Source organism: Ceratotherium simum, chromosome 11, assembly GCF_057802395.1.
Source record: "Ceratotherium simum simum isolate JZ-2026a chromosome 11, ASM5780239v1, whole genome shotgun sequence".
Lineage (NCBI taxonomy): Eukaryota > Metazoa > Chordata > Mammalia > Perissodactyla > Rhinocerotidae > Ceratotherium > Ceratotherium simum.
This window is the reverse complement of record NC_141910.1, coordinates 2,403,372-2,423,309: the sequence shown is the minus strand read 5'-3', so window position 1 is coordinate 2,423,309 and position 19,938 is coordinate 2,403,372. Positions and strand designations below refer to the sequence as shown.

The 19,938-nt window shown below is 49.3% G+C and overlaps 2 protein-coding genes across 9 annotated transcripts in view; one reads left to right on the top strand and one right to left on the bottom strand.

Moving 5' to 3' along the window:
• Window positions 1-353: 353 nt before the first annotated feature.
• Window positions 354-14,850, bottom strand: RETSAT (retinol saturase). 2 transcript variants are annotated; one of them, XM_004437206.3, is made up of 11 exons: window positions 14,423-14,850; window positions 11,612-11,794; window positions 11,030-11,271; window positions 10,305-10,506; window positions 9,645-9,842; window positions 6,942-7,061; window positions 3,144-3,282; window positions 2,772-2,881; window positions 2,527-2,693; window positions 2,188-2,344; window positions 354-1,924 (listed from the first exon to the last, which is right to left on the bottom strand). In XM_004437206.3, exons 1-11 carry the CDS (start codon window positions 14,589-14,591, stop codon window positions 1,785-1,787), a joined length of 1,827 nt encoding a protein of 608 aa, XP_004437263.2. In that variant the 5' UTR covers window positions 14,592-14,850; the 3' UTR covers window positions 354-1,784. The 2 variants fall into 2 exon arrangements, with proteins under 2 accessions (XP_004437263.2, XP_014648212.2); XM_014792726.2 differs by lacking the exon at window positions 2,527-2,693.
• Window positions 14,851-14,900: 50 nt separating this feature from the next.
• ELMOD3 (ELMO domain containing 3) overlaps window positions 14,901-19,938 on the top strand; it is a 28,447-nt gene continuing 23,409 nt past the window's right edge. Inside the window, exons 1-5 of one of the 7 annotated variants that reach the window (XM_087436485.1) lie at window positions 14,901-15,084; window positions 15,663-15,723; window positions 17,327-17,438; window positions 17,575-17,863; window positions 18,006-18,048. In XM_087436485.1, the coding sequence (XP_087292611.1) occupies window positions 17,814-17,863; window positions 18,006-18,048 (93 nt within the window). In that variant the 5' untranslated portion in view covers window positions 14,901-15,084; window positions 15,663-15,723; window positions 17,327-17,438; window positions 17,575-17,813. Of the gene's footprint in view, window positions 15,085-15,662; window positions 15,844-17,326; window positions 17,439-17,574; window positions 17,864-18,005; window positions 18,049-19,938 lie in introns of all 7 variants that reach the window. The other 6 variants (XM_087436484.1, XM_087436483.1, XM_087436482.1 and 3 more) reach the window with 6 other exon arrangements.

Here is a 19,938-nt window from a genome sequence, read left to right as displayed (position 1 = left end):
TCTAGAAACTCCTCTGTAAACGCATTGGGTCTGAGCTGTGTGGTCTTCCAAGCTGCCAACAGAGCCAGCCCCCTCACACTCTTTGACAGATATTCCCTTAATTCAAAAGTCTGTTGTGTTAAATAAATGGTTGATTGTTGAAACTGTTTCCCTTCCTTTTTCGTTTACCCAGTTAGATTGGCAATGTTTTCTATTTTCAGCTTTTTGTAATTTAATTACTTAATTTTATTTTTTAAAGCTTATTTGGTCTGATTATAAGTATTTTTCAGTACATAACATTTTACTGAGCTTCTATGAATGCCATCTCAATGTAGTTTTGTATCATTGCACAGAAACCAAAATAAATTCAAATATTAAAGCTATAAAATCATTAAATTTATTAATATTGCATTAAAATTGACTGAAATAAGGCCTAACATAAGTGAAAGGTCATTTTTTTGTTTTTAGCCTTTAGCCTTCATTCACCTTCCCATCTAGTCCCTATATATGTACCAATAAACTGGAAACAGCATTCCTGAACTTTGCACACGTTCTTTCTATGTTCCGATCCCGACTGATTTCCAACCCCACTCCTCCTCCCCATCAGGCAGCCATGTTCTAGGTTTAGGAGGTAGCTGGGCCCTTTGTCATGATACATTCAGTTACCTTTCAGTGCTTGTCCTCTGCTGTACCCTTGACCTGGAATGCTCTTTCAGCCTGCTTCAACCCCAGTGAAGTCATCTTTCCTGTCCTGTGCCCTAACTACTAACGTCACCCTTAGCTGTGTATTTTTGGAAGATAAGCCTTGAGGCTCAGGTGCTGAGCTCTGTGAGGGTATCTTGGTGCTGGCACGTTGAGAACCCAATGTCATCCCAATCATAAGGAAGATGAACCTAGGGCCTGGCTGCATACAAATTGGATATTATCTGCTAACATACAGCTCGATAACTAATATGTTGTCTTTACCCCCAGCCCCCACAACCACACTGAGCCTATCACAGGCATTTCCCCACTCTGAAAGAGCCATTGAAACCAGCAAAAATGGGATCTGGAGGCCTCTGAACACTATGGAACTATAACCAAAACCATGCCCAGGTGTTGACTAAAACCTCATTAGGCACTCTTTTTCCTCAATGGTGTAGAACTCCTGCAGTGCAGCATTAAGAGTGAATGAGAGGAGGGGCCCGCCAGGTGGTGTAGTGGTTAAGTTCATACACTCCACTTCAGCGGCCCTGGGTTCACGGGTTCAGATCCCGGGCACAGACCTGTGCACCGCTCACCAAGCCATGCTGTGGCAGCGTCCCACACACAAAATAGAGGAAGATGGGCACAGACGTTAGCTCAGAGCCAATCTTCCTCAGCAAAAAAAAAAAAGAGTGAGAGGAGAAGCCTTGGGACAACTGGACCAACCTACTGCAGCTGACCGACACTTTCAAGGGTTCTAGCCACCTGATCAAAAGAACGTTCACTTGGATTGTTCAGAGTTAGGAGGTATGGGTGTGGGGTGCAGAGCACTCTGCCTGATGAGACATTAAGGCTATCTAAAGCACAGCCCACACTGGGCCTTTTAGTAGGGCTAGCATATTATAAAGAGTATGAAATGTCATCGCCTGCCCCCGCTGGAAGAGCTTCAGTTTAAGAACTGTGATCTATGCTAGACTTGTGTGTCAGACCTGTATTCACAAATCAAAAACAAATTAGAGTGCCTTTACTTGAGCAAGGAAATAATGCAGAAAGACATTATGGGTAAGTCAGGGGCTGTGCCACAGCACTGGCAAAATTCCTCTGACTCATCCCTGACCAAACTAATTCTTCTTCTTCTGTGCTTGGATCCTTGAGCCAAGCTTCTTAAGGTCTAAGTACAGGTTCCGCTTCAGGATGGCGCTACTGCACAGCAAGGCCCCTTGCAGGGCCCCCATCAACCCACAGGTGAAGATATCCTGGCCTAGGAGACAAGAGCAGAGGCCCATGAGCATCCCCCAAGTGGGGGAGAGGGGAGAGCAAGGGCTCTCGCGTTCACTCCTCCACACTAGGGCCACCCAGAGATGACTTCAGATCAGGACCAGGGTCCACAGCCTGCCGAGGCAGCCCAGCTCAGGGTGTGCGGGGCTGCAGGAGAAAGCAGGACCTAAGGACGGGAACAGAGGACTTTGGGTGACAGGGAGGCCCAGGGTCTCAGGTCCTGGCAAAATGGGGCAGTCCGTGTACCTGTCAGGTAGAGGTTGGGGATGGGGCTTTGGGCCCTCGAGGCCATCACATGAGGTTGCAGGCGGGCCAGGTCGTGGTCTGCCCCATAGCAGGCACCCCGGGGAGCAGCCAGATAGAACTGACTGGTCAGTGGGGATCCTCCACTCACACTCTCCACCTGAGGAGGCAAAGAAGGCAGTGGGACTTGTGAGAGCCTTGTCTCTTCTGCTCGCCTTGAATGAGCGGACCGCCTGGGACGAGGGTTCCCTGGCCTTCCCTGGAGCTCAATTATCTCAGGCCTTTGCTCCCCTGCCCCAAAGAAAGGGTCCGTCACCACAACCACATAGTCTACCCTCCTACCTTTCCCTCCAGCTGTGGGAACAGCTTCATGACAACTGACAGGGAGGCTTCAACAAAGGAGTTTTTGAGGGTCTCGTAGTCGCTGCTCCGCTTTCCTTTGGGCTCCTCCCACCATTCCTCAAACCACTCATAGGAAGTGGGCACTAGCATGATCAATGTAGACCGGTCTGGGGATGCAGGGCTGGGGTTACTACCGCCTGGCCCCTTCCCTGCCCCAACCCCCTCCCCCAGACCTTAGGCCCCACCTGGGAATCGGTCCTCCCAAGTTGGGTCCTTGGCTGTTGAGGAGGCAATGAAGAGAAAGGGCAGGTGTGCTGCAGCCTTTTCCCTGGGCATAGAGAGGAAGTGCTCCATCCTGGGGGTGAGAGGAGTGTGGCTGCCGATCTCCAGGCCACCAGCACCACCCCCAGGACAGTTCATCCCCGGGGACTCCCCATGGTTATGAAGCTAAGGCACAGCCTAGGTGTGAAAAACCCTCCCAGGAGTAAATTCCTGCCCACTTCCTCCCAGTCCATATCCTGCTGCTTATTCCCCAGTGTCAAGGGAGAAAGAGGGGCCCTGTGGGCTGTGGGCCCATGCTGACGCCCTCTCCCCACACATGCACACACAAGCCTTACGCCTTATCCATGTCTGTGTCAAAATAAACAAAGTAGTTGGTGGACTGCAGACCCAAGTCCTTCTTGGTGCCTCGTAGGCAGATGAACACAGACAGTATGCTCATGCCGGGCCGCACCATCCCCAGCTGCTGCTTCACACCTGCCAAAGATAACTGGTGAGGGCTCGTGACCTGTGGCCAGAGATGGCCACTCCCTGCCCCAGGAGAGCCTGCTGATGCCTGCTCACTCTCTCCGGAGTCTTGTCCTCCGCTGCCAGCCCAGCCTCTGGGCCATTTTTACAACTCTTGTTTCAACATTGACTTGGCAGAGGCCTGCTCTTCTGTCTCCTGCTGATTCCTGATCTTCCACCTCCACCCACTTCTGCTCTAAGCACCTTTAGAAGCAGGTGACGCCCAGCCTCCCTAAGCTGGCTCACGGCGCCTGCAGGACAGTCGCAGGCTAACTGCCTCCAACCTCCTCCTTAATGTCTTTCGGTTATGAGCAGATGACTGGGCTCCATACTACAAAGACCACACATGTGAACAGTAGTTTGTTATAAGCCTTGATTTCAGCATTAACTTGAGTACAAGCCATCTAATGAATGAATATGCATGATTCCTAACGTGCTGTTCAGTCAGTACAAGGCCTGGAAATGGTAAGCAGCGCAGATGAACAAATGCAAATGGCATTCCTGGCGCTTGGCATTTCAGAATTCAGCTAGGGGAGGAGGCAAGAACAGCACCAGGGAGGAAGGCAACAGCCACCTGAGGGCTCTAATGTCCCTGGGACCTAAGCAGCTGTGCCTCCCCGCCTCAACAGATGACCCCAGACCAGTTTTCCAGAAATTGCCCCTACAAATTCTTACCCTTTGTTCCCATTGAGGATAACTCAGCCACTGGCTGCTCTGCTTACTTCATTTAACAAATCTTTGTTGAGGACCTAACATGTGCAGAATCCTTTGCTGGGCCCCGGGGATACTATAAGGAATCACATATGATGCCTGTCTACTGGAAAAGAGGCTTTCCTGAAAGAAGCTGGCGATCCTCACAGAGGCTGCAAAGAATGAAGTGCTATGGGCAGGGTGACCATAGAATCTGTCATCCAAAACAGGCCACTTTTGAGAGTGAAAGGGGGCATTATAACAACTACAGTAGGACAACAGGCATAAGATTTACAGACACCCAGCTATGGGAGTACACTGAGGAGGGAAGGGGAATGTGGGGTTCCAGAGCTGCCATCAGGAGCAATGGACTGCCCTGGAGCCACAGGAGCACCTTATCACCTGCTCCCGGCACCCAGGGGCAATCACACCGCCGGCACTCCCTCTCCAGTGGGGTGGGTGTGGGCATGGACAGAACCAGGGGCCTAGAAGTGAAACCCCCTAGGTCTTCAGAGGCCCAGTAGAACAATTACCTCCACCTAGCCCTTCCTTTCCCTTTCCCCAGCTAGAAGGAAGGGATCTAGGAAGGTATACCTGGTAGAAAAATATAACCTTGGGTGCTGAATAAGACACCCAACAATTATATCAAGCCTTTCTTCTCCATTCCAGCCTTAGCTTCCCTTACAGATATTGGCAGACTAGTCTTCCCCACTCAAAAAACTTCCTCTGCAAAACATCCCCAGTAACCTCCTCAAGGCTCAGCAGTGGAATTAAGACAGGCGCTCCTATTCACAAAGGCTCCCTCTGCCTGACCACCTTACCTCCACCCTCAAACCCAACTGGCACTGCCTGTCCCAGAGGCCACCAGAGATCTGGTTCCCATCTGTGAGAGGAAGATAGACCTATGAGAATCTCCACCCCCAACAGATGGAAACAAAGAAGTCCCAGCACCTGGGCTCTCTGAGTTAAGCATCATCGCTGCCACTGCCTGAAATGTTCTGAAACTGGGATTCATCTGGGGCAGCATCCAACTACCCACCCAAGGCAGGCAATCAGTCCTTCAGCCCATTGGGGGCTGGTACCATTAGATTGGTTTCAGAGCTAAGATACATAAGAGCAGTGAAAGCTGTAACCGGACAGTGAAGGGAGGGCAAGCTGAACAGGTAACTGTAGCATCGCTGCCTAGAGAGAAGGCAGGCCCGGGTGGGACACTGGGACCTCTCAGAGGACAGTGTCAAGGTTCAGAGGTCCTGCGAGACAGGGAGGCAGGAAGTACCAAAGGCAAAGTCTGTCAGCCCACCCAGCCCCACCCCACTGCCCTGCCACGGGGCAGTCTCTGCCTTACCCCACGCCGCTCACCCAGTCTGAGAGAGGGGAGGCTCAGCTGGCAGCAGATGCTGGCTGAGGCCCAGCTAAGTGAGGCAAAGGAATGAGAAGGCTGGTTTTTGGTAGTACACATCTTACACCTTAGAGACAATTACAACTGCCACTCCACCCTCTCCCCTACAAGGAAATCTAGGACCTCACTTTTCTACTGAACCCACTCTGCTGCCCACGTTCCCCTGCTCCTCAAAGAGTGGCCCCCAGGCCACCCTCTGGGGTGGAGAGCCCCTTCCCACTGCTCTCTGGGCTTCTCCTCCACGCACCCCTGAAGTCCATGATTTCCATCCCAACCACATCTTGAGCTGCCCCCTTCTCTCTACCTCCCACCCCAGCCAGAGGCCTCTATCCAGACCCCTCTCTCTTACCTCCCTGGATTATTGGTCCCCTCCTGGCCAGCTGGCGTCCTTTCCTCAGATCACACCAGTAGCTTCTGGTTACATGATATCCTCAAGTCTTTCAAAATGGTAACTTCTCATCTAACTTTGGCTCAGCTACTTTGTTCTCTGTGGGCTGGCCTGCTCTCCTGCCCCTAAAACTTTTAGTGAGGGCTTTTCTCTGGAAGCCCCAAGATTCTCAGCCCAGAGCAGGCTGAGAGCCCCGGCTGTCAAGTCAGACACAGCAGCATTCTCATCTCAGCTTTGCCACTTTCGAGCTAGGCGGCCATGGGAAGTTACTTCACTGGTATGGGCCTCCACTTCCCCAGCGATAAACATGAGGATCACAGTGTCTCTCTCCCAGCTGGCTCTGAGGATCAAGTGCAATGACAAAGGTAAAGCCTCTCACATAGACTCACCAAGGACACACCCATAAACATGCCTACCTCCCCCCTTCACAAAACCAGGCTTTTATTTTTGGATACAGCCTATTAGAGGAGATGACTGGATTGAGGCTTATTTCTGTGTAGGTCCCAGATTTGAGCACAGGGCTCAAGGAAGAGAAGAAAGCCAGAAGGGTACTCCTGCAGCCTCAGCCCCATAAGGAGCTGGTTCCTGAAAGAGGCAGAAAAGTAGAACCCTGAGTCCCAAATAAAGCACACAACAATTCATCAAGCCTTTCTTCTCCACGCCAGCCTTAGCTTCCCTTACTGAAAATGTCAGACCAGTCTTCCCCACTCAAAATAAGTGAAAAATTAAGGACAGAAGCAGGATTCATACCACAAACTTAGTGAAAACCCTAGAAATGTTCCTTTAGGACTCTACCCACCATCATTAACTATGAGAAAAATGACCTAAGATCTAGGGAAACTGGAAATGGCAACTTGGAATGGAGACTTAAAAGAGGAGAGTTTGGAAAAGTGGTTGAGGTTATAAGGGGAAAAGGGATACATATGCCAAGAATGAAATGAGAGATAAGGACCAAAGGGTGGGGATACAAAGGAAGTTGTTTCCCAGCCCCTAAATACAGAGGCCTTGCTGGGAATGGATGTTCAAGACCGGTATGCTCACCTTTTCTGCTTAAGGACAAAGGGCAGCCACCGCCCTGGGGAAAGCATCAGCCTGGCTGGCTCCAGAACAGTGCTGGGGAACTTGGAAGAGAGCAACGCAGCCCAGTCTTACCTGGCAGACAGCGGGCCTTCTCTGGCAATAAGTACTCATATGTATTGAACAGTCCTGCGTCGGAGATCACGATGGGGCAATAGATGTTCACCAGCTCCTGACCCTTCTTCACACTGACACCTGCAGACACAAGAGCGTGGCTGAGGTTCTGTGTGCTCCATGAGGAAGAGAAAGGCCCATATCCCGCACAGATCTCTCCCAGCCTACACTTCATTTTCTCAGACCTGGGTGTCCTCCAGCCCACCTGGGGCAAGGCGGGCAGGCCCCTGGAAATCTGCAGTCAGTGAAGCATCCTCAAGCACTCTCTGCTCTTCCCACAGTCGCTTGGCGCTCACCTTCCCTCGCTCTCTCCCCACCCCGTGTGGGCGCTCTTTTCTTTAGCCAGACCCAACCACCTCCACACTAACCCTGACAGAGCTCCTGGGCTGAAGCCCATTGGAATCCCAGGCCCTTCTTCACTGCCACCAAAGTTCTATTTCCAAAATACTCTCTTTAGAACCCTCCCATGGCACCTCGACCTCTATAAAAGAAACTCCAAAGTCTTCTATCAGCCGTCCATGATCCGGTCCCTTCTGTGTGTCCAGCCTCATCTCTGGCCACTCTCACTAAACTATTAGGTAGAACCATATGAAACAGCTGATATTCAACCATTTTTGACCTATAAAAATGGCACTTTCCCAGTATGGCAATTTCTCAAAAAATTAAAAATAGAAATACCATACAACCCAGCTATCCCACTACTGGCTATTTATGCCAAGAACATGAAATAAACAATACAAGGAGACTCATGCACCTCTATGTTCGTTGCAGCATTATTCACAATACCCAAGACGTGGAAGCAACTTAAGTGCCCAACAACTGATGAATGGATAAAGAAGATGTGGTGTATATATACAATGGAATACTACTCAGCCATAAAAAAAGACAAAATTGTCCCATTTGCAACAACATGGATGGGCCCTGAGTATTTTTTTAAGCAAAATAAGCCAGACAGAGAAAGACAAACACCGTATGATTTCACTCATATGTGGAAGATAAACAAACACATGGACGAAGAGAACAGATTAGTGGTTACTGAGGGGAAGGGGGTTGGGGGTTGGGCATAAGGGGTAAAGGGCACATATATATGGTGACTGACAAATAATAATGTACAACTGAAATTTCACAATGTTATAAACTATTATGACCTCAATAAAAAAAAAAAGGCAATTTCTTATGGTTCAACCCAGTATTTCCAGATGCCTAAAAATACTCAGCCCTTTTATAACTCCATGCCTTTGCACATTCTGTTCCCTCTGCCTAGCTTCCTCTCACCCTTTATGACCTTGCTCAAGCACCCCTGCCTTCCCTCGAGACCTTCCCTGTTCTACCATCCCCTATGTCACCTCCCATCCTTAGTATGTGCCTCTATATGGCACTTACATTATATCACAGTGATCTTCCCTAGACCAGAAACTTCTTGAGTTAGAGATTGGGACTTACTTTTTGTGTGTGTGACGAGATTAGCCCTATGCTAACATCTGCCAATCCTCCTCTTTTTTTTGCCGAGGAAGACTGGCCCTGGGCTAACATCCGTGCCCATCTTCCTCCACTTTATATGGGACGCCGCCACAGCATGGCTTGCCAAGCAGTGCATCGGTGCGCGCCCAGGATCCGAACCGGCGAACCCCGGGCCGCCGCAGCAGAGCGCGCGCACTTAACCGCTTGCGCCACCGGGCCGGCCCCAGGACTTACTTATTTTTTATCTCCATCTTTTATTGCCTAGCACATGAAAAACACGAATAAATATATTCTGAATTGAATTTAACTGAATCAATAAACCCACCTGGCTTCATGGACCCCTTTTGGCTGGAAGGAGAACTTGCTCGTGCACATCAGGGAAAATCTCACACAACTGACAGCCACCTCTCTCACCACCCCACAATTTCCTAGTCTCTTCTACAAACATGTTCTCAGAGAGCGCTGATGGCCTTTTCTCCATTGGTTTTTTGGGGCACTGGGCCACCCACTCACCACCTCCTCCTTGAAAGCTTCCTTTGGTGAATTCACCATCATACCAGCCCTGTTTTCCTCAGGCCTCTCTCTGTCCCCTCCCCTGATGCTTCTTTAAGCACCCCCTAGTCATGGATGGCCTGTTCTATGTATAGAGTCCTTCCTTGCATAGACCTCTCATAGAGTTCATCCACAGTGGGGTTTTGACTCTCTGTGCAGGTAACAACAAAGACCTGAACCTGGATAACGAGATTCTAGGCCCCACACTGCCATTTACAGATTGAGGGCAGGGCATCCTGCTGGCCTCCACACTGCCCTATGGAGTGCCCCAGTGACTCATTCATTCCATCAGTCACTGAACAAACATCTACTGAGCCTATTATGTCTAAGATCTATAGACATAAAGATTAAAAAGACATAGTCCCTACACTCCAGGAGGTCAGGGATTACTGGATAACTATTTTTATCTATTGAATAAATGATGAAACGTTGTTCTTGGGAAACCATGCAATCCTTTATCCTTCCCGCATCCTTTTTACCTCCAGACTAATCTCTATTCTTGGGCCCCTGCTCTGGGGCAGATTCCAGCCTTTAACCCCAAGAGGAGGGCGGTTCTTCTACACCTTCTGCCCTTGGTGCTTTCTTTTCTCTGCACCCCAGATCTCTCCCCTCCCAGCTCAGGGACCGGGAAGCACGACGCAGGGCTCTCACCACAGGCTTTCCCAGCTGAGTCCAGCAACACACTCTGCACAGGGGCCCTCGTCAGGACAGCGCCCCCGGCCCGCTGAATCACAGGGATGGTGTGGAAGGCGATTTCACTGGAACCCCCTCGGGGATAAAAGGCCCCTTTTATGTAGTGGTCAACCAGCAGAGCATGCATGGAAAAGGCGGTGTGGCTGGGGGTTACGCCTACAGAAGACAGGAAGCGGTGATGAGGCAAGAGCAGACAGGAGCACCATTCAGAAAGGAACATGGGTTCCTGTCAGATGACGCGCAGCCTGAGTCTATCCATCTCATGATCCAGATGATCCCCAGGGCTCAGGGGAGCCAGAGGCCCTGTTTCTATCCAAACATGGGGTACCTTGCAGATCTTGGGGCTACTGGGAATGTCCTCCCTGCAAACTGCCACGCTGCCAAGACCAGGCAGGACAGTGTTGGTTGAAAAGGAAAATCATCCAGGGTGTGGAGGAAGGGAATTTCTACCAGTGAGTCAGCAGGTAGGTGGACAGACTTCTCATCCATAAGCTCCAGAGGGCCTGGGGTTTATACTGCTCCATTTCAATCAGCCAAGCAGCTTCGAGAAGAAAGGTTGAGCCAAGAGGGCAGCAGCTCCTCCTCCAGGAGCTGCCCAGGGCCAAGGCCAGTACCCACCGTAAGTGGGGAAGATGTAGCTGAGCACTGCCTGGAGCTCCTGGGAGGCAGGCAGCTGCCGCAGGACCTCAGCCAGGCTCTGGGTGGACGCACGAAGGAACGGAGAGAAACGGGTGAGCAGCCCACACTTGCTGAGGAGCTGAGCCACAGGCAAAGGGAGGATCTTCAACAAGACGGCATGAACAGCTCCACTGGATACCACCTGGGGAAGACAATGAGCAGGGAGGGACAGGTCTCATCTCTAGAACCTGTGACAGAATCACCATTCCAACAGGCTGCACCAGCCCAAGGGCCCAGTAACACTTACCTCCAAACTTTGCTGAATTTGGATTTTTTAAAAATATGTACTCTGTGAATTTTTCCCATTCTACACTCAGATGAGTCCCTTTTTGTGCTTTGCAGTTTCCTGCCCAAATTCCTTTTGAAAAATCCCCATCTGGTCTCAGATGAAGCAAAAAAAAGGGTAGTGATCTGACTGCATGGAAGCCAGCCTTGTCAGGGAGGAGAGCAGGGCGCCCCCAGAAGCCAGAGTGAGAGTGGCAGCTGCTGAGCCCAGGCTCCAGAGACAGAGGGCCCAGCTGGGCACAGAGGCCAACCCGGGCGGGGGCTGAGTTCAGGACAGACATGACTAGTCCTCCCTTCCTGCCTCCCCCACCAGTCACTCCACTAATGAAGAAGGTCAGCCTTGTCGAAAATAAACGGGGTCCTCAGCATGTCCATGTTACCTTAACCAGCTTCATATACTTGTCAATGGCAGCCTCTTCCTGGGGAAACTTCTCCTTGAGGCCCTGAATGTAGGCTTTCTTTCCACTGTACATGGGGAACTCTTTTCGGCCACTGGGCCCTTCTAGTACCATGATGTCAAAGGGGGAAGACAAGTGAGCCCAGTCCAGCTGCCCCTCAGTGATCTGGTCCAAGATGAAACGGTCAAAGCTGCCCTCCTCCATGCGCCCAATATAATGGATTCCTGTTGGGAGATGGAGAAACAAGGTGTCATAGGGATAAGGGGATTCAGCCCTGGAATGGTGGACAAGGAAGCAAGGTGGAAAGAATGTCCTGCAAGGCCGAGTCCACGCCCAGGGGGCACTGCCACCCTTTCTGTAGGGAAGTGTTGCAGCAGAAACCACCAAACTCCTGCCCAGCTCAGCTCCCAGGGGGTACGGCTGTCAGACAAGGAAAGTGGTACCCGGAGAGAAGATGGGGCCTCCAAAACAACAGAAATGCCCAAGATCATCCCCTACAACAGCTGCTCCAAGCCTCCTGAAGATAAGAGCCAAGCTCCCAACCCTTTTCCACATAAGCCTTACCTGTGTCAAATTCAAGGCCATTCTGTCCAAAGGTATGACAACAGCCTCCTGCCTTGGTATGTTGTTCCAGCACCAGAACTCGCTTGCCAGCTTTGGCCAGAATCGCAGCTGCAGCCAGGCCCCCAAAGCCACTGCCAATCACCACCACATCCAGCTTCTCTGGCACTCGGCTGGCTGAGAAAGCTGCAGCAGAGGGAAGAGATGGAGCGTGGACTTCTCAGGCAGGGGCAGCAAAAGGGCAAAGGTGTGGAAGCCAAGGAAGACTCTTCTGGTTTGTACAATGCAAGAAAACTCTAGAGCAGTTTGGGGCTCTTGACTAATCTATCTCAAACATTTTACTGGGAAGTACTCAGGACCAGCCAGGCAAATTAAACAAAGTGATTTGTTTTGATCTGAACGGGTTTAACCAAAGCCACTATGTTCCTAGGGATTTTCCCTACTTTCAAAGAAAGCAAGAATCAGTAAACTATTATAGGAACAAAACAGAAAGCTGACAACAATACAGGCTGAGAAACCTAAGTGCAGACAGAGAGAGAGCTAGGGAAGAAAGAAAACAAGGAGGTGGGGGATGGAGGAGAGTGTCATGGGGCAGGCTGTTGGGCTACGGAACTGTCCATTCACAAGCTGGTTATCTTTGGAAAATGCAGGATCTGCAGGTGCTGGTGGCACAGCCTGGTCATATGATGGTTCTTTGAGATCCTGATGCAGAAGCTTGGGCAGGACAGAGATGAGAAATCACAGCACCACCCCCTCATACCAGAAAAGTCTGGAGGCAGGGCTAAGGGGGCAGCATCTACACAAGACAAAACTAGACAGCAAGTGGTGCTACATGGGCACTTCCAACACAAGATCTGTTCTTTAAAGATCACTCCCAAAGAATTTTTCAAGCTGCAAGAGAACTTGGTAAACTTTTAACTTTTCAAATGTTTTTAGAAACATGTGTAGTGAAAAATACATTTTATATCACAACCCAGAACATATGTAAGTATATAATATAAAAGTTTCACAATACAATACTTACCAAAACTATGTATGATGCACTCTGATATTTTCTATTCTACTGGTTTGAAAAACGGTTAAATTAGTCATCTCATTTTTGGACCAACCTAGATAAGTGAAGTGACTTGCTAATGGTTATGCAGTAAATTAGTATCAGAGTCTAAGCTAAAACTTAGATCTCTGAAGTTCAGACTAATATTCCTCTCACTTAGAATAGTATCGTCTCCAACTGTGTAGCAAGACATGGCACACAGAATTCTAAAATTTACAAGTGAGAGGGACCCTGGAGATCAAACAGAGGATCCAATTAAAAAAAAAAAAGTAGCAGAACTCTTTCTTTAAACCTTAGAAGTAACCCCAAAATATGTTTTAAAGATGACAGTGGTGGGCCGGCCCTTTGTCTTAGCAGTTGAGTGCGTGCGCTTCACTGCTGGCGGCCCGGGTTCAGATCCCGGGCGAGCACTGATGCACCGCTTCTCCGGCCATGCTGAGGCTGCATCCCACATGCAGCAACTAGAAGGATGTGCAGCTATGACACACAACTATCTACTGGGGCTTTGGGGGAACAAATAAATAAATAAAAATAAAAAAGAAATAAAATTGTGGCAAAATACTGAGAAATATTTAAAAAAAAAAAAAGATGACAGTGGAGGTACTCTGGTAGAGGGAAGAGTGGCTCTGAGCCTGACGCACCCTGTTGAGCCTCTCCCAAAGTTTTAGAACCAGGGTTCAACCAGAAGATTTGACAGGCATAACCAGTCAAATCACTTGATGGGCAAAATGCAACTTCCTCTACAGACTGGAAGAGATTTCTGTGCAGCTCCCCTAAGTCGTTGAACCCATGGAGGAGGGTAAGTGAAAAAGTTAAGGTCCTAGAGCCAAGTGGGGAAAGGTTCCTTCCTGTCTATCCCAGGAGCTGCACCCATAGATGGTGGCACGCCCAGGACGCCAGCGCCTGTGGAGCCACTATTCCCCAGGTCCGCCCAGGCAAAGGCTCTTGCCGGTGGATACTAAAGCGGGGCACCTCCACGTGCAGGGAAGCTCTCCCAGCACTTTTTGTTGTTAGTGCCCTGGACTCAATTCCAACTCCTAGGGACCCTGTGTAAAGCAGAGCAGAACACTGCCAGGTCTTTTCGTGCCATCTTCTCACAGTCCAGCACTACATCAGACAATGGTCCACTGTTGTTTTTTTTTAAAATAATTTTATTTATTTATTTTTCCCCCAAAGCCCCAGCAGACAGTTGCATGTCACAGCCGCACATCCTTCCAGTTGCTGCACGTGGGACGCGGCCCCAGCATGGCCGGAGAAGTGGTGCGTGTGTGCGCGCCCGGGATCCGAACCAGGGTCGCCAGCAGCGGAGCGCGCGCACTCAACCGCTAAGCACGGCCCTGGTTCACTCTGTTATTCACAGGGTTTTCACGGCCAATTTCTTCGTAAGTGAGTGGGTGGCCAGGTCCTTCTTCCTCCTAGTCTGTCTAGTCTGGAAGCTCTGCTGAAATCTTTCCACTACGGGTGACCCTACTGGTATTTGAAATACCAGTGGCATAGCTTTCAGCATCACAGCAATACACAGCCCTCAAAGTATGACAACTGACAGACCGGTGGTGTGGTTCCCTGACCGAAAAACGAACCCGGGTCCAGGGATGACAGCGCCGAATCATAACCACTAGACCACTAGGGCTGGCACCAGCACTCTACATATGGGGAAACTGAGGCCCAGGTCGGCAGCGGCTCGCGCCGCTGGAATGGGAAGGCAAACCCTGGAGGAAGCCAGAGCGCAGCCTCGGACCCCAGGGTCCCTTCCTGCTGACCTTGCCTGAGAACCTTCTTCCTGGCCTCCTTGTCGGTCACCAGGGGCGCGGGTGGCCGCTTGACGTCCTCGGAGAATGGGTTCGGGGAACTGCCTGTGAACAGCCCCAGGTAAACTTTGCGGAGGACCACCAGCAGCAGCACGGCCAGCAGCACCAGCCAAAGCCACATGGCGCCGGTCGGAGGAATGGATCGAGAAGTGAGTCTGCGCCGACTGCGCCCAGCCTCGGAGGCCGCTGTTAGGTTGTCCTGCCCAGCCGGGAAGCGGAGGCAGCTTCGACCGCTGATTAGCCAGAGCCTTTTTGGCCAGAAGCCAAGACTCCGGCGCAGATTGACCCTCCCGGCTCTTCGTACTTCTTTTGCAGCGCGATGCTTCCATTGTCTGCTGGGAGGCGTAGCTCTCCCGGCTTGGGGGAGGCTGTACGGGCGGCGCTGTGCGCATGCGCGGAGGGCCCGGCGAGGGCTGCGGGACCCAGGTCCAGAAAGCTATAGTAACGCTGGAGACGCGTCCAGCGTTTCGCCCGTCTGAGGAGGAGGATTGTCTGGTGGACATGATCGCCCTGGGGCGAGACAAGGCTGAGCGTTGCAGGATTGAATCCCGACTGCGAGACGGGAGACCTGGGTTCTGCTCCGCGCTCTGCGTGGACTCGCAGAATGACCTGAGGCAAGCTGCTTTCCTCAGTTTTCCCCGGCAAGCTGTGAGAAGGCTCTGTCCGAGTCCCCGCACAGCCTCTGGCTAGCTGGGTGTCTTGATGGATAGAGAGCGCTGTTGAGGCCGGCGCGGCACAGCCGGCGAGCGCTCGGCCCCGTGCCCCCCAGATCGCCCAGTAGTTTTGGCCGCAGTGCCCCCTGGGATGGCGTTGCTAGCGGCAGGGTCCTGGTGGCGCCCCCAGGCCTCTAGTTGGGGCCCCGTGAGGGGGCGGGGAGCCGCCCAGCCACAAGGACCCTTATACCTACGTGCGCATTCGTATTTAAGATATTGACCCAGTTTCTAAATTAAATACCTATCCAGAGAGTTTAAGCAGTTAAGCAAGCAGTGGGATAATCATACCCCTTAAGGTAGCTCCTTCACTAAAGTGGTTGCACCATAAATACTTGGTTTGGAAAGGATCCATTTTTATAGGAAGGCCATTTCCTCAGGCCCAACTAGAAGAACTTGCCTAATATTGGTAGGAGTGACTTCATAACTTGGAGTACTTGTTTGTTTGACAGAGTTTTTGCTCTTTTCTTTCTTTGATACAGATAGTAACTGTCCCTGTTGAAGCCCCCAGCAGTGTTCCAGCCAGAACTGAGGCACTAGCAGGTGTGTAAAGCTGGTCATGCTGCAATGCTGCTTGATTCATTTCATGTACAGTAACAGAAGAGCCTTCCTGAGATTGCTATTACTATACCTGCCTGTCACCTCCCCAAGGTTGGCTGATGCGTGAGTGTTTTGTCATATGCTATCAGGGGGGTTAAAGAGGAGGGAAAGGAAAGGGAAGTAGATGCTGAGGCCCCAGATGACACAGTGAGGGAGAGCTAGTTCCTGAGATACCATGACTAAGAGGCACTGGCCTGCACACTAAATTACAGTGAGCCAAAATGTCCAGCCCAAGAGCCAGGAGGTATTCCTGTTCTTGGTATTAGGAATCAGTGCATCCTACACTGTGACAAAGATTCGAGTTTATCATTGGCAGCCAGTTCTTAGGGAATCCAGATCATATTCCCACAGTGGAGAGCTGACCTCATAGAGAGATCATCCTCTTTCCTTAGTCACCCAAGTCTGAAGTATGACTGTCAGTTGCGTGTAGGCCATCTGCCCACTTATGATCTGGATTTTTGTTGTGACAGGCATCCATGATGTCCAGTTCCCCCGTGATGAGGTATGGGCCTGTTCAGCCCTTTTCCTAAAGTGGACAACTTGGGATGAAAGACTTAGAGGTAGCCAAACTGTCTCAGTAGCTGCCCCATGTACAATATTGGTGATAACTGAAGAAAACTAGGGAGTCTGCTGCTTTTGAGTTTCTACCACTATAGGAACTAGATCTAGTATTATAAGCCCCCATACCCAGCTTGTCTTGGAGACCTAAGCCTGAACACTTCAGCTAAGACCACCCACTAAGGTGCCACCTATTAGCTCACCCCTTTGATAAGCTGCCCCAGATCCCAGTAACTTGTTGACGCAAATAATTCATAACCAATCTATAAATCAAAATTGGGGTGAGTTTATTATGAGCCAGATCTGAGAACTAGCCTGGGGCCTTCCTTCCCCAAGGAAGGAAGGACACCAAAGAAGTGGGGTGTACAGGGCCGGCCCCGTGGCTTAGCGGTTAAGTGCACGCGCTCCACTGCTGGTGGCCCAGGTTCGATCCCGGGTGCGCACCGATGTCACCGCTTCTCTGGCCATGCTGAGGCCGCGTCCCACATACAGCAACTAGAATGATGTGCAGCTATGACATACAACTATCTACTGGGGCTTTGGGGGAAAAATAAATAAATAAATAAAATTTAAAAATAATTAAAAAAAAAGTGGGGTGTACAGAGTGGTTAAAGAGCACGTATCACATATGATTGGAATGTCCGTTTTACAATAGTCATGAGATGCTTAGCAAATCAGTGGTCAGCAAGTCAGTGATCATGAGGCGAGCAACAGTAGGTCAGTAATTAATCCTTGGTTTAGGGAGAGATGCTTATCCTGAAGGAAATGCCGATATGGGGGAGGCTACATCCCTATCTTTAGGGGCATCATTGTTGTCTTTGGGGCATAGTAAATGTTTAAAGCAGATATACGATGCATGCTCAACAGGCCACATCAGGCCCTTTTGGAAAAACAAGGTCAGGCCGAATTAGTTTTAAACCAAATGGCTTCCTCATATACTCCAATATATCTGATTGCTTGTCATTTATTTATCAAACTTAATTGTCAGAAACGGACCCCAACACCTACAGTGGTGCTGCTGCCTTCTGGACACTCAGAATCCATCCCCCAGACTCATGCAGGGTCTCCTTCTTTCTATCCAGTGGCATGGGTAGTAAGAGGTAGGCATTTGGCTAAAGCAGCTTACTTATTAAGAATAAATTTACAGCTGCTTGAAGATTTTTAAAGTCAGTTTTTCTCAACAGAGGCATAACTGAATGATGAAACCAGTTTTTGTTTTTGTTTTTGTTTTTATAGGGCTGAGGCTTCAGAGACCTCAGGGACTTCTTTCAGTACTCAGAGAAACCTCCTACACCCTGGTGATGGCACAAAGGGACTGTTTTCTTGCTCTTGGTCTGAATGACTGCCAAGAAGGAAGGCAAAGGTAGAGCAGTCGGATCTCTGGCTCTCCCTGTAGCTTCTAACCTCAGACCTTATTAAACTCCTTTCTGAGCCCAAGGACAAAGCTCACTTGAACAAATGATTTTGAGTCATGAATGAAAAATCTTGCTCTTTCCATAGTGAGAAAGAATTCAGAGATGGACAGGTAAGCAAGCTCTTCTATTTGGGAAAGAAGGTGTTGGTTTGGGATATATCGTTAATAGTAATAAGATAGAGCCTGTGGCAAGAGAATGTGGAGCTTTAGAAATGTTTAGGAAGAACCCTCATTATAGTTCTCTTTCTTCTAGTAGAAGAAACTTCTGTGAACCTCTGAGTCAGTTGCCTTTCCAAGTGAGTCATGGGATTTTGGTTTGGATTTGCTTAAGTGGGAGGAGAATTTCAGTGAAAAATCCCCCAAGGAATTTGTATTTCATCAATTTAGATTGTTTACCCTACTGGCCTTTTCACTGTCAAACACCTGCTTTGACCTGATTGTCCTCGGGACTCTAGGTTCAATGTGACATGTCTTGGTGTGAGCCTGCCGGCTAACTCTACATTCCTTACCTTTCTCACTACCTTACCCAGAAATGGTCTTAAATGGAGCCTGTGGGCTTCAGTGCCCAGAACTGGGACAAAGCCTTTGCTTTGGGAGTCCAGGAAGGTTTTCTTCACTGTTCTTCCAGAGGGAAGTCTTTGGACACAGGAAGGGACTGAGTTGCAGAGGGAAAGGCAGGATGAAATGAATCCTGAGTACACAGACCCCTGCAGGGAGTTGTTCAGCACAATGAATCACCATCATGAGAACATCATGAGAAAATATGAGAACGTATTTTGTGCCTGGTACTAACGGGTGTGGGAAATATAGAAGAAGTGTAAGAGAATGTTCCTACCCTCCAAGCAGCAGAGTCTGAGTGGGGAGATAGGCCTTTTGCAGGGAAACCTGTGCTACATGCAGAAGGGCTATAGACTTAGAGAAGTGAAAGATCATTGTAGCCCAGTTGGGAGATAGAGCTGATCTTGAAGGGACCAGAGGACACAGAGAAGGTGGAGGTGGGGGTGTATTCTGGAGGAAAACCACATGACCCAAGGGATGGAGGTGAGAGGAACTGCAGCAAGTGTGGGAAATAATAGTGCTTAGGCACCATGAGGCCAGTTATGAGGAGCTGGCTCAGCTGCGGTGTGTTTAGATATCCATTCTTGCATCCTAGGCATAAAGAAATCAAAGCTGTGTTTAAGGAGTGTTAGTTGGCAAAAATATGTAGGAGGGATTAGAATAACAGGATAATCTAGGATTCCAGAGCCTTGACATAAGCAATGATTCCTTTATTATTTTCTTTTCATTATTATTTTTTTAAATTTATTTTAGAGAAAATAACACATTCACGTGATTCAAAATCCAAAAAGTACGGAGGATGTACATATAGCGAAAAAACTGCCTTCCACCCTTGTCCCCCAGCCACCCAGTTTTCCTGCTGGAGGCAAAGTTACTACTTCTTTGGGCATAATTCTGGAAATAGTCTCTGCAGAGACAAGCAAATAGGTTTATGTATTTTTTTTTTTTTTTATAATTTTATTTATTTTTCCCCCAAAGCCCCAGTAGATAGTTGTATGTCATAGCTGCACATCCTTTTAGTTGCTGTATGTGGGACGCGGCCCCAGCGTGGCCGGAGAAGCGGTGCGTCAGTGCATGCCTGGGACCCGAACCCGGGCCGCCAGCAGTGGAGCGTACGCACTTAACCACTAAGCCACGGGGCCGGCCCTAGGTTTATGTATTTTTAAAAAATCAAATGGTAAAATAGTGTATATACTTTGCCCTTTGCTTTTTCACTTAATATGTCATGAAGATTGTTCCATATTGTCCATAAAGCACTTTCTTATTCTTCTTTATGGCTATATAGGATCTCATTGAGCGGCTATGCTTTAATTTGTTTAATTAGTCCATTATTGGATATTTAGGGTTTTTCTAGCCTTTTGTTATTATAAACAGTGCTACTGTGAATGACACTGTAAGCATGTCATTTTGCACATGAATGAGTATATCTGTTAGATAAATTCCTAGAATGCAATTGCAGGCCCAAAATGTACAGAGCATATATGATTTTGTCAGGTATTGTCAAGCTATAGACATGGTAACGATTTACTCTCCAGGGTGTTTTAACACTTGGCATCTAGCCAACACAGTGTGTTATCACACTTTTTGATCTTTGGTAATATGGTAAGTGAAAAACATCATCTCAGAAT